The 14,577-nt window shown below is 46.5% G+C and overlaps 1 protein-coding gene across 1 annotated transcript; it reads right to left on the bottom strand.

The window, feature by feature from the left end:
• Positions 1-1,943: 1,943 nt before the first annotated feature.
• On the bottom strand, positions 1,944-13,770 carry IDNK (IDNK gluconokinase). The gene is made up of 5 exons (XM_081930820.1): positions 13,719-13,770; positions 7,130-7,160; positions 6,417-6,503; positions 4,359-4,402; positions 1,944-2,432 (listed from the first exon to the last, which is right to left on the bottom strand). The coding sequence occupies exons 1-5, from the start codon at positions 13,760-13,762 to the stop codon at positions 2,081-2,083; spliced, it is 558 nt and encodes a 185-aa protein (XP_081786946.1). The 5' UTR covers positions 13,763-13,770; the 3' UTR covers positions 1,944-2,080.
• Positions 13,771-14,577: the final 807 nt, after the last annotated feature.

The following is a 14,577-nucleotide window of genomic DNA, read 5'->3' as shown; positions in this document are numbered from 1 at the left end:
AATGTAAATTACTCATTTTAACCTACATCCCTGCATCTAGGTTCATTTAATAGAAAAATGTGGACTTGCATTTTAGGGTTTGCCTGTTAAATAAAGAGTGCCCCACAAGAGGGCACTCTTTATTTGAATTTTGTGAGACTTGAGTAGTCAAAACATGAAGCAATTGTTATAATAGTAGCTGGGGGGAGTTAAATGTTCAGATTTCTCAATAAATGTTCAGATTTCTCCATGAGGCAGGCTCAAGTGAAGCAAATGTTGTATCACCTCTAGAGTTTTTTATCCCTACAAATTTTACTTTGGTGACATGATGGCTCTACAAATGTGAGAACCTCTATTGCTAGAAGTATTGAGGTCATGTATTTCAATTTGTTTTAACTTGTTTTATGTGTGTTTCAAACAGCTGTATGCAGCTGGCTAAAAACATTTATTACATAACTTCATGCATGTAGATTTCCCCCCCCCGAATATAAATTCTTAACCCAAATTGCTGGCACAAAAAAATCTACTGGTTAGATTTTCACACTGGGTGGTATCCATTGCTAGTCACTCAGAGTAGACCCATTGGAATCAAGTAAGTTAAACCAATTGTATTTGGTCTTCTTGAGTATGACTTATTTGGCTACCCCCATTTCCCCAAAAGCAAATTAAAAGTGTGTGCTCTAGAAATTTCTTAATGTTCTATTGAAGTTAGTGAGTCATAGGCTGTAGACAGTGGTTAATTTCAGCTGGTAATGGAGCACAATTTCATGTCAAAGAATGTGGCTTGTAGATTAGAAATTGTGTACCTTATCAGAGTTGCAGTATCAGAGACTTTTCACACTTGGCCCTTGGAATACTCTAGAATTGTTGGAGGCAAAATAGTTATGGCTTAGAAACTTAAAACACTTAAAGGTAAAGGTAAAGGTACCCCTGCCCGTACGGGCCAGTCTTGACAGACTCTGGGGTTGTGCGCCCATCTCACTTAAGAGGCCAGGGGCCAGCGCTGTCCGGAGACACTTCCGGGTCACGTGGCCAGCGTGACAAAGCTGCATCTGGCGAGCCAGAGCCGCACACGGAAACGCCGTTTACCTTCCCGCTGGTAAGCGGTCCCTATTTATCTACTTGCACTTTGACGTGCTTTCGAACTGCTAGGTTGGCAGGCGCTGGGACCTGAGCAGCGGGAGCGCACCCCGCCGCAGGGATTCGAACTGCCGACCTTTCGATCAGCAAGTCCTAGGCGCTGAGGCTTTAACCCACAGCGCCACCTGCGTCCCACTTACAAAACACTTACTAAAGAGAAAAAATGCCTTCATAGCTGACGATCAGTACAACTGATGATGGGATGATTCTAGAGTTAATATTTGTATATTATGAACATCTCTGTTGTTGTGACTTGTGTGTGACTTGGTACAGTCAAGATAATACTGTCTCACACACACACACACAGAGAGAGAGAGAGAGAGAGAGAGAGAGAACTAAAACAAATCCACATCCTTTGCTTCCCTACCAGAATGACTTTTTAAACATCTGTCAGCTGCTATTTCCAGTTTTTGTGGAACTCTGCAATCTTAACTCGTGGAGGTGGTAAACATGAGACTGCTATCACTTTAACTGCAAGTGTTTTGACTTCTGCCACTTATTTTGCACATAACTCTGCTGTTGCTGCAGAACTAGAGACCAAGCACTTCCCCAATTCCATCTTATTCTCCCATCTGTTCTGCTGCCAGTTTCCAACCACTGTAAGGATGACAATAGTGGTTGTTGCCAGCTCAAAGGGGGTGGGTGGGTGGGTGTGTAGAGAGAGAGAGAGTCAGAAATAAGCCTTGCCCCATCTGACACGTAGAACTGCGCTTCCCTCTTCCGTTGTAGTTCCTGGAGTCAATTGAACTTTTCAGGTCAGTCTTAAGTGCTTTCGAAAATCCTCACAACTCCAGCTTGTGTACAAAAGTTAAATACCATATGACTAAAATGTCTTTTATTTTGTGCTCTTCACAAGGGGGGGGGGAGCCAATGCATAAAATTCTACTTCTTAATTAAAGAGAAATTGTAGGAGAGCTGTCTTTGTTTTGAGATGGTATTGTAGTTCAGGAACTTGGTACAATTAACAATTCAAGTTTTTAATATATTCTTCGATTTCAGATACAATTTCTGAAGCGGACTTTTCTAAACTGACAGTAATAGACTTTTCTGGGGGTGATGGAGGCTCAAGAGTATCAAACTGAGACTGGAGTAGAGCAGGTGGCATAAAATGTCCCTTTCTTTTCTCCAGCCGTTTAGCAATTAGGTTCATAGGGCCAGCTAAGTGGACAAAAAGGATATTTAGTGGTGAAGGCCCCTCATCTTTCTCTAGGTGACCACGGTCGCCACCAGTCCCTCCGTTCTCCAAAATGCATCTATACATTTTTTTCAGGGCTGAGCAGGCTAAAATTGCATTCTGTCCTGATGCTTGTTCCCTACAAAAAGGAAAAAAAAATATTACTTGCACACCTCAGGAAAATATTATGCACATAGTGATAAAGCTTCCTTAGGACCGAGTTTAAGAAACAGCCTACCTAGTTTGTACTACCTTCAAACATATAGTATTTCTGAATTCTCGCTCATGCAAAAAGCCCCCTGCATGTAGAAATTAAGCTAGGGTAGAGTATAGTAGTTTTTCCACAAGCAAAAATAGTGACATGGGGGAGCATTTAGTCATGTATTCCCCCTCACATACACAAGTGGTATCATCCCCATTAGGGCTATGTTGCTGCAATTAAGCCATTTACTGGCAGTTTGCTAGATTACACAAAAAGTTAAAAAGGTAAAGGGTAAAGTGACCCCTGACCATTAGGTCCAGTCGTGACTGACTCGGGTTGCGGCGCTCATCTCGCTTTACAGGCCAAGGGAGCCGGCGTACAGCTTCCGGGTCATGTGGCCAGCATGACGAAGCTGCTTCTGGCGAACCAGAGCAGCGCACGGAAATGCCGTTTACCTTCCCGCCGGAGCGGTCCTTATGTATCTACTTGCACTTTTATGTGCTTTCGACCTGCTAGGTTGGCAGGAGCAGGGACCCAACAACGGGAGCTCACCCCATTGTGGGGATTCAAACCTCCGACCTTCTGATCGGCAAGTCCTAGGCTCTGTGGTTTAACCCACAGCACCACCCGTGTCCCATACACAAAAAGTTAAGGCAGAACTAAGCTTTGATTCCAGCTCTCCAAGACCTCTAGCAGACCCAAGACCTGTTGTTGGACCAGAACATCTCTCATCAATGGCTGTGCTGGGTGGGACTGAAGCGAATTGGAGGCCAACAACATTCGGAGGCCCAAAGGTTCCTTGTCTATAGTCCTACCCACTGGCTTTCTAATAGTTTGCTCTCACTATAAGCGGTTAATGTGTGTTAACAGAAATCGGTCCTAGTCATGGAAGCTGGAAATCCTATTCAGCTATATAGTCTGAGGGGCTAGAAATCTTTCAACAATACTTAATGAGCTCCATACTCAAGCAGCCATTTTTGGCAATTGTGTGGGTTCCACAGCAGAATGCACAACACTGGTGTCAGGGGTTCAGGAGCAGAGGCACAGGGGAAGGAGGAAGTGGAGAGCGAAGGGGAACAATCCGAAGGCAGTGTAGGTGAGGATGACAGTGGGACAAGAGATTCCATGAGTCTGTCCAGTGATTCGGAAGATTCCCAGAAGGAAGGGGGGTCCCGGGGGGGACGCACCAGAAGCAAGGGACCAGCGGTGACTTCCAAAGCAGCAGCTGGAGATCGGGACCAGCTTCCCCACCGGAGCGTAGCGGGGGGGAAGGGTCCCACGTGTCAGGGCCGGCTTCCCCTTCAGGGGAAAGAGAAGATGAGTCAGGGCTGACCACGCCCCTATCGCTGAGTGAGGGAACAGAGGGGAAGTCAGAGCCAGCTAGCCCCCCCCCAAGGGGGAAGCAGTGAAAGAAGCAGCGTAACGGTCAGGAGGAAGGTTACCGGCTGGGCGCGCGCGCCAAGTTCAAATGCACAGGTGCGCGGGAGAGCCGGGAGCGCAGACTGGGAGCCAGGTCCTAAAGCACGCCGGAGGGAGGGGGAAGAATCCGCGGACTCAGCATCAGAAGAGTCCAGAAAGGGCAGCACCCCAGCGGGCAGAAGGACCCAGAGGAGAAAGGAGCAAAGGAGGAGGTGGAGCAAGGCTAGGGTCTTGAACTGGTGTCTGGGGGGAGGAGATTCAGACGGAGCTTCAGCGGTCTAGCGTTGAGACGTAGAGCTGCGCGCCGCGGCTTTGGAATCAAAACTGAACCTTAATAAAGACTTTTGTATATAACAAGAACTGGCGTTGGTCCTCTGTGAGCTGGGACCTTGGGCAGCTCTGACAACTGGTTTCAAGTTTCTTAAGATTCAGTCACTTTCATACCTCATTAATATGTCATGCAGGTGGCAAAGCCATGGGATTCTGTCCTAAGAAACAAGACAGACAAAACAGACAGGCTTAAGCAAATTCTGCCATTTTACCTGAAATAATAACGCCTAATACTCTCAGGTTTTCTGCCAGAAGTACACCATAGCCTCTTCATATTAACAGCAATCACAAATCATCATCACCATAGCTACATCTGCTTCAATATGAATCTTTAGTGGGGGATTAACTTCTGCCTGCTAGTTCACTTGGCTCAAATGAGTATGGCAAATACAATCAAAATGATTGATCAGCTTCTCAACGTAATCCAATTTATGCTTTATATTGCCTGCAGATTTCTTTGTAATTGCTCTGCATTAAAGCTTCACCTTTCTGTCTAGCTTGTGTTAAGGCAAGTTTTATAAATGACAGCTCAAAAGTCTGCCAGGCTGGGAAGGAGGTGGGAGACTGTTCATTCACTATGAAACACACTCCTGTCTTCCAGGCGGCTTTCACAGTTTCACTCCACCAGTTCATTCATCAGAAACCATCTGCTCCCTTCACCGGCATAAGCTTCGTAGTGTTGGCAAAGGCCAGTAAAGAGACACCTATAAAAGATGTTCTTAGGTGTATCCTATGAACTCTTATTTTGAGGGTGATACTGCTTCTTGTGATGACATCCTTAGTAAATCTTGAGTTTAGCCATGTGAAAATTGTATAGTAATGTGCACATGAGCTATGCTGGATGTAGGATAATCGTTTCATCCACTTACACAAGGTAGCTATTTCTGTATACAGTATTAAGAAAATGGTTGCATTTTTACGTGTTATAAAAACGATTGCAAAGGTGTAAGTGGAGTCTGCTTTTAGCCAGCCACATTCCAAAAAGTGGCTGATATTCATATGTTCAGTTTCCTTTAAAATGTTGCCTGTGCTGGTATGCTATATAACATTTTTAGTTGATTTTCACTGACAGTTCCTGTTAACTTGTGCATGTTGGTTGAAAAAGCACAGGCACTAACTGATATAAAGTGGAAGGAAGGAAGATCCACTGTGATGGATCTTTCTAGTTATTTCTGGTTGGTAAAGGTATCCTGCAAAGAGGGCAATTCACAAACAGTGTCTAGCAGTGTAGTCAAAACGGCTTCAAAGGAATTAAACCCAAAGAAGTAAGATTTATAGACCATGCCTTTGGAAACAGCTTCAGTGAGAACATTTTTACTTCACTGGGTTTGCACTTGTGTAATAAGTGGGTGTTTTTGTCCGCTGTCACAGCTCATCCAACCAAAGCGAGGCTGCAATCCTATTCACTAGGGATAGCCAATGTGACTACAACTTCCACCATTTCTGATCATTGACCAAACAACATCTGGAGGGCATCACATTGGCTACTCCTGCTATACACACCTGGGGAAGTAACCACCACTTGTTTCTGACTTAAATGTGCATAAGATTATGCTGTCAATAAATTTTAAAATCCTACTGATTACAATGACAGAGTTAAACATATGCAATTATTGCACTGCTAGAAGTTAAGAATTTTTATAACCAACCAAATCACTGCACATGCGGAACAATTTCCACAACCTCAGTGAAATTTGCCTTGCCTCTGCTTCCTCTGTGCACCCCCACAAATCTCTGTGTTTCCCCTAGCCCCCCCTCCAAAGCAGATTAGGAAGGGATGTGGGTGGCATGCAAGGGCATGAGAACGTGGCTCATGGAAGTCATTTTGCGTGCACAGCAATTTAGCTGGATGCAACCCACAGTTGTATAAGATGAAAAACACGGCTCACCTATTCAAATGTAACTGGGATGTTTACTCAGAAGTAAGCCTCACTATGTTCAGTGGAGCTCATTTCCAAGTTAAGTGTGCACAGGATTGCAGCCTCAATTCAACAGACAAAAGACAAAGAGAGTTCTTGGACTACTGGCACAGCAGCAATCCATCAGAGCCCAAGTAACCTGCAGATTATGGTTGACTGGGATGTGGGAGGCATACAGAGACTTCCTGTTCCCCCAAGTTGTAAACACATTGCTTGTTCACAGGCAGCTGAGAGGGGGAAGACGAGGCAATACCTGGTCATTCAGAGGTATTCCTGCTGCCATTTTCTTTCTGTTCTCTTCTGGATGATAGTCGTCGCCATCATAGAATTTCCATCCGAGCTAAATAGGAATTATAATTAGGGATTACTTCATCTTACTTGTGCAGCAACAAATCTTAGCAAATACACAATAAGGATTACACAACCCTTATGTCACAAAACAAGTCACCATTTATATCGGCCTTTCTCAACGTTAGGTCTCTGGAAGTTGTAGGACTCCTATCATCCCTGACCGCTGGTCCTGCTAGCCAGGGATGACGGGAGCTATATTCCAACAACATCTGGGAGACCCAGGTTGAGAGAGGCTGATTTACAGTCCTGGAAAAAGAAAGTGCACATTCCATTCCAGGCAACCTCCCAGGGTGGGCAGGGCTAGAGGCAGAAAAGGGTGGAGCAGCTGACGTAAATTATGCCTTTGCAGTCGGCTGGTTTGTATGCACACACTCACAGCTCTCTCTGCATATCCAGGCAGAGTTACAGGGCATATTCCAGCCAGGCCAAAACATTCAAGGAGAGTGGAGTGGCTGGGGAAAGGGTGTGCCTTGCAGGGAGTCCCAAGGGTCAGGCAGAAGCCTGGGGGGCTGTCCTTTGCCCCTGGGTCTGAGGTCCTTCACCCCTTCATAAACACTTGGAAAGTGCAGCAACAGGCAATGAACCCATGTATGAAAAGTAATATATCAACGGTACCTTATCTCCCAGCTGGGAGCCCACAGTTGATCTGTAAAACAACACCAAGAAGTGTAAATTCTGTATCTGGAGAATAAATTCACTAGATAAAATCAACAGTCAATTCTATCTGTTACCCTGCCTATAAATACCAGAGGACTATTATAAATCTGAAGTGGAAACTCTCAAGTGGGAGAATTATGCTGGTTATCTGGAGATAAACGTATCAGATATAAGTTACAAATGAGTAATATATGTAAGTGGGTGACTCACAGAACCTTCACTTCAATCAGCCTAACTGAAGTTACTATTCTAAACAAACTCAAATGCCCCAGCTGAAACAGAAATGAGTGTAAAATGCAAATAATTATTATTATTTATTAAAGTTGTATACAGCCCTATAACCATAGATCTCAGGGCAGTTGACATGATGCTGGCAGAATATAGGAGCTGACCAGGTCTCCACTGCAGGTTTGTGAGGAAATATTATAAATTGCAGCACCTCTGGTAAACTTCAAAGTCTCCACCCCTTTTCCCTCTCTCCGCCACCCAAAAGCAGCAGCTTGTCTTTCTAGTTCATACCACTTTGCATGAGGCTCCCAGCAATGTTTTCAACCGTAACAAACCAATTTCAATTTTCTCATTGCTGAAGCACAGAAAGAATAATGTACATTGTCACACACAGACCCAAAAGCTGAGACAGGCGAGTCAAGACGCTTCACAGAGAGACTTAACATCTGAAGAGTCCTCAGGCTGAAGTCCCATAAACACACTTGGGAATAAACTCCACTATAACTAAGGGAGGAAACTTTGTAAGGGGGAAAAATGCATAGGATTGGGTGCATGCTAGCCAGTTTTCGGGTTGGTGCTTAATCCTGAACTAAAATAGAGCAGGAGCTCTGTCTCTGCTGGAGACAGAGGTAACTTGGGTTCAAATTCTGTTGTAGGTGTGAAGCTCACTGGGTAGTCGAGGCCTGTCTTATACCGAGTCAAGCCATTGGTCCATCTAGTTTAGTACTGTCTGCACTGAGTGGCAATGGCTCTCCGGGGTTCAGACTTCTGTCTTTTCCAGCTGTACCTGGAGATTTCAGGGATTGAACCTAGGAGCTTCTGAATGAAAAGTTTATGCTGCACCACAGTCACCCCCCGCTAACCTCAAAGAATAGTCGTTCTTGGTGTCTGCATTCATGCTTATGGGATCTGCGCTAGGGATTGCTAAAAACTGGCACTCTTTCCCAGAATAGTGAGGTAAAGGTAAAGGGTAAAGGGACCCCTGACCATTAGGTCCAGTCGTGGCCGACTCTGGGGTTGCGGCGCTCATCTCGCTTTATTGGCCGAGGGAGCCGGCATACGGGTCATGTGGCCAGCATGACTAAGCTGCTTCTGGCGAACCAGAGCAGCGCACGGAAACACCGTTTACCTTCCCACCAGAGTGGTACCTAATTATCTACTTGCATTTCATGCTTTTGAACTGCTAGGTTGGCAGGAGCAAGAATCGAGCAATGGGAGCTCACCTTGTCGCAGGGATTCGAACCGCCAACCTTCTGATCGGCAAGTCCTAGGCTCTGTGGTTTAACCCACTGCACCACCCGCGTCCCTTTCATTAAAAGGAAGGAAAAGCACTTTCCTGCCCAGTTCTAACAAGTGTGCGGTAGCACATTTTCTGCAACAGTATATTCCTGTGAAGATTGCTGTGTGGCTTTGGACAAGTCTGTGTCTCTCATTAGAACCAAACTCAGAGAGTTGTTGTGAGAGTAAAGCAGGAAGGAGACTATGTATTCTGGTGGGAAACAAATGCTAAATAAACAAATAAACAATACTGTCTTTTTTGCACTCTTTAGTGAAAACTGATGATTGTATCTGCATCATTGAGGCTGCAACTCTATACACACTTACCTGGGAGCAAGGACCACAGAATTCCCTGATTAGACATGCATAGGACTGCGCTGTTAAGTGACCGGCACTCTTGGTGTGTGCAAATTGCCACAGATAGAGGACATTGCCTCTGATCTCCTTCAACATGCCCTGTATAAGCCAATCAAAGGTTAGATCTCTGTCCCCAATTCTACATAATGGGAGCTTGAACAATGCAAAGTGTCAGTGCTGTTATCAGGTTATGATCATTTATAGTCTTCCTTCAGCTACTGCGGCGAACCGAACTTTTTTCAAGAGGTTGCCGTGTCTTCTGAAGAAGAATACTTAACCTAGGCAATGACATGATTTGTACAATAGGGGTTCTTCTGTCTGTATGTTGAATAGGCTGGTCCTTAAGAGTGAATGGGGCAATGCCCCACCAGTGTCAGCCAGCCTCCACTTCCTCCTTACATCCAGTCCAGCGTACAGCACTGCCTGACATCTGCTTTAGTTGAATTTTGCTTTAGCTGACATTCCCGCATCGCAGGGGGTTGGACTAAATGACCCTTGGGGTCCCTGCCAACTCTACAATTCCATGATTCTTAGTCTAAGCGCAGCCTTTGCATAACTCAGCTGGGAGGTGGATGGGTGCAAAATTAGAGTTTGTTGGCTCTGCCTGTTATTGCCCAAACTCAGCCTACTGCTGGTCTCTCTGTTTTCTGCCCTACCAGCCACCACTATCTATTATTATTATTATTTATTATTTATACCCCAACCATCTAGCTGGGCTTCCCCAGCCACTCTGGGCGGCTTCCAACAAGATATTAAAATACCGTAATACATCAAACATTAAAAGCTTCCCTAAACAGGGCTGCCTTCAGATGTCTTCTAAAAGTCTGGTAGTTGTTTATCTCTTTGACATCTGGTGGGAGGGCGTTCTGCAGAGCGGGCGACACTACCGAGAAGGCCCTCTGCCTGCTTCCCTGTAACTTGGCTTCTTGCAGTGAGGGAACCACCAGAAGGCCCTCGGCACTGGACCTCAGTGTCCGGGTAGTACATATGCTTCAAGATTTGACGAGATCTGTAAAATCCTATAGTTCCATAGCTGTGTAACTGTGAATGGCCATGCCAATAGCCAATGGTTTTCAACACATGAGGGGAGCTGTATGTTTCGTCTACCCTATTCTGGTGTATGCTTCAATAGGACTAGCATTGCCCTGCAGAATCAGTACAACACGGAGGATTGCTACAGGGCTTGCATCAACTGTCAGTACTAAAGGTCAACGAAGCAAGTCTCAGTTCCATGCAAGCTTACATTCTCTTCCCACTGAGCCCTGCGCTTTCTTTTATTCTTTGTGAAGTATTTGGCCAGCCTTGCTTTGAAGAGATCCCCAAGCAAACAGCAATTATTCACATTTAGTAAATAACCCTATATATAAAACTGATGTACAAAGAGTTGCTCCTGCGAAGCAACACTCTCTCAACGTGCAACTTGAACAGTACAATTATGGCAAGAAGGCCTATTAAAATACATACTGTCTCTTCCAAAGTAATATTTGGTAATAGGTTATCAGATTAGTTTTGACATGCATGTGTGGGTGTTGAACACGCCCACAAGGGTTTCTTCATGCAGCATGGAATTAAGTTTTCACATCACAAGCTCCCCAACATACTCTGGGGGAAAAGAAAGCTGCTTTAAGTGCACATATCAAAAGCATGCAGATATGCGAGTTCATTTGGTGGTATCTGAGCTCGCTGTGGAACAACGACTAGACCTCTGCAATCCAAACATTTTTCACTGTCATTCTAAATGCTGTTGTTTTAGCCTGTGATGTTGCCAGCACCACATAATGTGTTTTGCCATCTTGTGCTAGCAAAGCTGGAGGAACACCCAGTTTCCACACACAGATTATCACTATCCATTAATTAACTGATTAAAACAGTGTATTATTGAAATGTAGGTGATAGTTTGAAAATAAGGAGTAAGGACCTTATGATTTCCAGTGGAATCTTACACGTCTACGAAAAAGGTCATTGTGTTCCTTGTGGTTTATTCATAGGAAACTGTGCATAGGATACCTAATCAATCCTGCCAGCCTACCATTTCCACTCCTGGAAGAGTATGCATAATTATGACCTGAATCTATAGGTTGCCCTTCAGAGAGTTCTGGGGACCTGATTCTAGATTCATCTCTGCCTCAGAGTAACTCTCAGGACTGCTGGGCACGCAGACACTTCACCACAGCTAGGGGAACAACATGATTGTTGCAGGGCTTACAACAAAATCCCTCCTCCCCACAAATGGCTGCTTGCCACCATTTTTCCTGACCAAGGCTCTGTGGCTTTAACCTGACAGGCAGATGTTCAAGAGGTATGGCTTCCCTAGCATGGAGTTGCAGCGAGACAGAAAAGCTGTCATTTTTTGCCTGTCCAGTAACATAGCCTCTGTTAGTATATATTTTAATGGCTCCCCTTAAGAGCCACGGTGCTTGATATAAACCCACTTTGGACATTCCCTAGAGTAAGAATGATTAGAATAGGGTTTGGATTAAACAAAAACAACTTTAATAGCTACTCTGTTTTAGAAGGGGGGACATTGCGGTCTATGGAAGAACTAACAAGGAGGGGCATTTGGGGAAGAAGCTCATATAGCCTTCCTACACAATGAAGCAACAATAATTGTGAAATGGATTGTGATGTTTATGCTAAATACATATGCAAAGAGTGAGGAGGTATGATGTAATGTGGCAGTTAAGTGTGTGTAATCCAGGAGCCTTCTGTTTAACTGCAATATATTTTATGTAAATATATGAGAATTCAGTGCGCAAACTTTAATGGGCAGGATTCAACTAATGAGTCCTGTCCACCAAAGCCCTGCACACAAGGACCTCCGCTTGCACAATGAGGCTTTTTCCTCCCTCGTGTTCCCCAAATGTTTTGTGGGATTTCAGGAGAATCCTCAGAAGAGCCCACAGGTGGAGAGGAGAGCGGATCATGACATTTGGCAAGCCAAAACGCTCATCCTGATGGAACCATCAGCCTAGCACAATGTGGAATTCCTCCCTGTGCCATTTATTTGGGAAAGGGCAGAACAGCAGCAGTTTTTAGCATGGCTGACAAATCAAGGTATCTGCAACTATATGAATCCAGCTATTTCTTGTGATCACCTTCAAAGCCCCTGCTTCATGTTCCCCTTTCTCCGCAGGTATGGCGAGTGGGCCCAAGAGCCAGAGCCTTTTCTGCGGTAGCACCAATACAGCAGAACAGACTGGCAAACATGCCTGGATGCCTGGATATATCCTCTGTTCTCCTGCAACCAATGCCCTTGCCAGCACTGGTTTACCATCTACGTCCCCCTCCAACTACAGCAGCATTCATAGCTACAGCCACAGAATGTGTGCCTTCTTGTCCCTCTCAGTTTGGCTGGGTAACGTGTGGGCTGCTTTGCTCTGGCAGCACTGCTGGGAAAGTGGAGTGAAAATGCTGACATGTTCTTGCAGGAGAGCAGACGGAATCTTGCACCCATTTAAACTGGGTTAATTGTGAGATAAAAGACATGCTGGCGGTCACTACTGCCTGAGCAAGAGAACTGCTGTGGGGAATGGAAGCTGTGCTCACCCAGTGAATTTTCTTGAGGTAAAGTGCTTATGGGGCTGCTGTGAGAGGTGGGGTTTGGGTGGGAGGGCAAAGTACAGAAGACGGCTAAGAATGGAGTTTTTCTCCTCCCATCAAGAAAGCTCTGAAATAAGGCAATAACTGACGCCAATGAGTTTCTGAAGCTGGCTAAAGACAGATATGTTATATGTTTGCAATTAATATGGAACTGGTTCAGAGTGGATACTTGTGTAATTAATGGCATTTTAATGTGCTGATTTTTATAGAAAATATCTTTGTACTGCTGTGAATGGCTCTAGAATGATTGACGAAGAGCAGTATAGAAGTACTTTTAAAAAACAAAACCAGACAAGATTTTAAAGATTTCAAATTGGTAACCTGGCAACTTCCCCAACTCCTGGCAGCTGAGAATGCATAGGCAGTTCTTTCCCACAGTTTGTCAACTCAAATCCTTCTTCCAGGGCAACAGCTGTAATTAAAATATATTCCAAACCGGTTTTTAATCTCCAGCTGAAAAAAAACAATAATTAGCCGGCTCTTCTATTCACACACCTTTGTTTATGTTTTAAATGGCCCCATTCCTGTTACTTCAGAGCAAAAGAAAAGTGAAAAGGACTTTGCTCAGTTAGCAAGCAGACATTTGACCCCTTTTTCTTTCCTTGCTCATCCACCAGGGACCATTTCCTTCAGCTGCTCCTTCCAGAGGGCACAAATCTCCCCGTGCATGGAACTCACACACGTGTCCTGCGTTGCTGGGCATCCCCTCCAGCGTCAGCTCCTACACGAGCGTGAACCCAGCAAGACAAGGCACGTGAGGACGGGGTACACGGGAACCTGGTGGCACATTTGTCTCCGCGCCTCGCCTCTTGCCCTTTCAGACTGTTGCAAACCCCCCGGGGACCTGAAGGCGAAGGTCGGGAAAGGAGTAGCCCGGGAAGGGAGAACCACGCTGTGGACATAGACAAGACTGGAGAGACCTTTCGGAGCAAGGCTGCGAGAGGGAAGTTCTCGGGGACCCGGATGAGGAGGAGGAGGAGGAGGGAGGCGGCGAAACGAGCCTCTTCTCCTCCTCCTCCTCCTCCCTCCCGCGCCCCTCGCCGCCCGAGCCCCTGCCGCCCTCTCGCCCGCGCCCTCTACCTACTTCCCGGAGCCGCTCACTCCCATGACCACCAGCTGCAGCGCCATCACGCCCAGGCGCCCGGCTCTTCCTGCGCTCCCGCTCCACTCCGCCCGCCTGCTCTGCGCGGCCCCGCCTCGCCGCCTGCCCCGCCCCGCGAACCGGGCGAAGTGCCCGCGGCGCCGCGCGCGAAACGCGTCCGCTTGGCCCTGGCGGGCTGCGCAAGCAGCGCCTCAGGTGGACTCGAAGGGGCTCCGCCTGGGGGTTCGTGGCTCCGCTTTCCTGGGGCGCGGGGGGCGTCCATCTTGCCCTTCCTCACAGCAGCCAACTGCTAGGGGTCCCTTCGGCCGCCCCAATAAAATACTTGAGGGACCAGCCCCCTCGAAGTTGATGGCTTACCTCCCCCCAGTGGCGTAGCGTGGGTTGTCAGCACCCGGGGCAAGGCAAGTAATTTGCACCCCCTAACCCGTGGATTTGCGCCCCCTAACCCGTGGATTTGCGCCCCCTAACCCGTGGATTTGCACCCCCTAACCCTAACCCCCAGATGTTGCGCCCGATGCGGCCGGCCCCCCGTGCACCCCCCACGCTACGCCACTGCCTCCCCCCCCATATTTTATTCAAGTGGACCTCCCTGCCCCCCTTGAAAGGAAGGATGGCTACCTGCCGGCTACGGTTGCCCAAAGGGTGCCAAGGCCTTAATAATAATACTGTGTAATAATAATAATAACACAGTGGTACCGCTGGATGCGAACGGGATCCGTTCCGGAGCCCCATTCGCATCCTGAAGAGAACGCAACCCGCACCTGCGGGTCGTGATTCACCACTTCTGCACATGCACATGACATCATTTTGAGTGCACATGGGCGAGTGGCGAAACCCGGAA

Source organism: Podarcis melisellensis (genome assembly GCF_964234715.1).
Source record: "Podarcis melisellensis genome assembly, chromosome: 11".
Lineage (NCBI taxonomy): Eukaryota > Metazoa > Chordata > Lepidosauria > Squamata > Lacertidae > Podarcis > Podarcis melisellensis.
This window is presented reverse-complemented; position numbering and strand designations above follow the sequence as displayed.

Coding starts and splice junctions, on each gene's coding strand:
- IDNK (XM_081930820.1), bottom strand. CDS start 13,762: ATGGCGCTGCAGCTGGTGGTCATGGGAGTGAGCGGCTCCGGGAA. Junction 6,504..7,129: donor GCTCCCAGCTGGGAGATAAG/GTACCGTTGATA, acceptor ATTCCTATTTAG/CTCGGATGGAAATTCTATGA. Junction 4,403..6,416: donor GAATACCTCTGAATGACCAG/GTATTGCCTCGT, acceptor CTTGTTTCTTAG/GACAGAATCCCATGGCTTTG.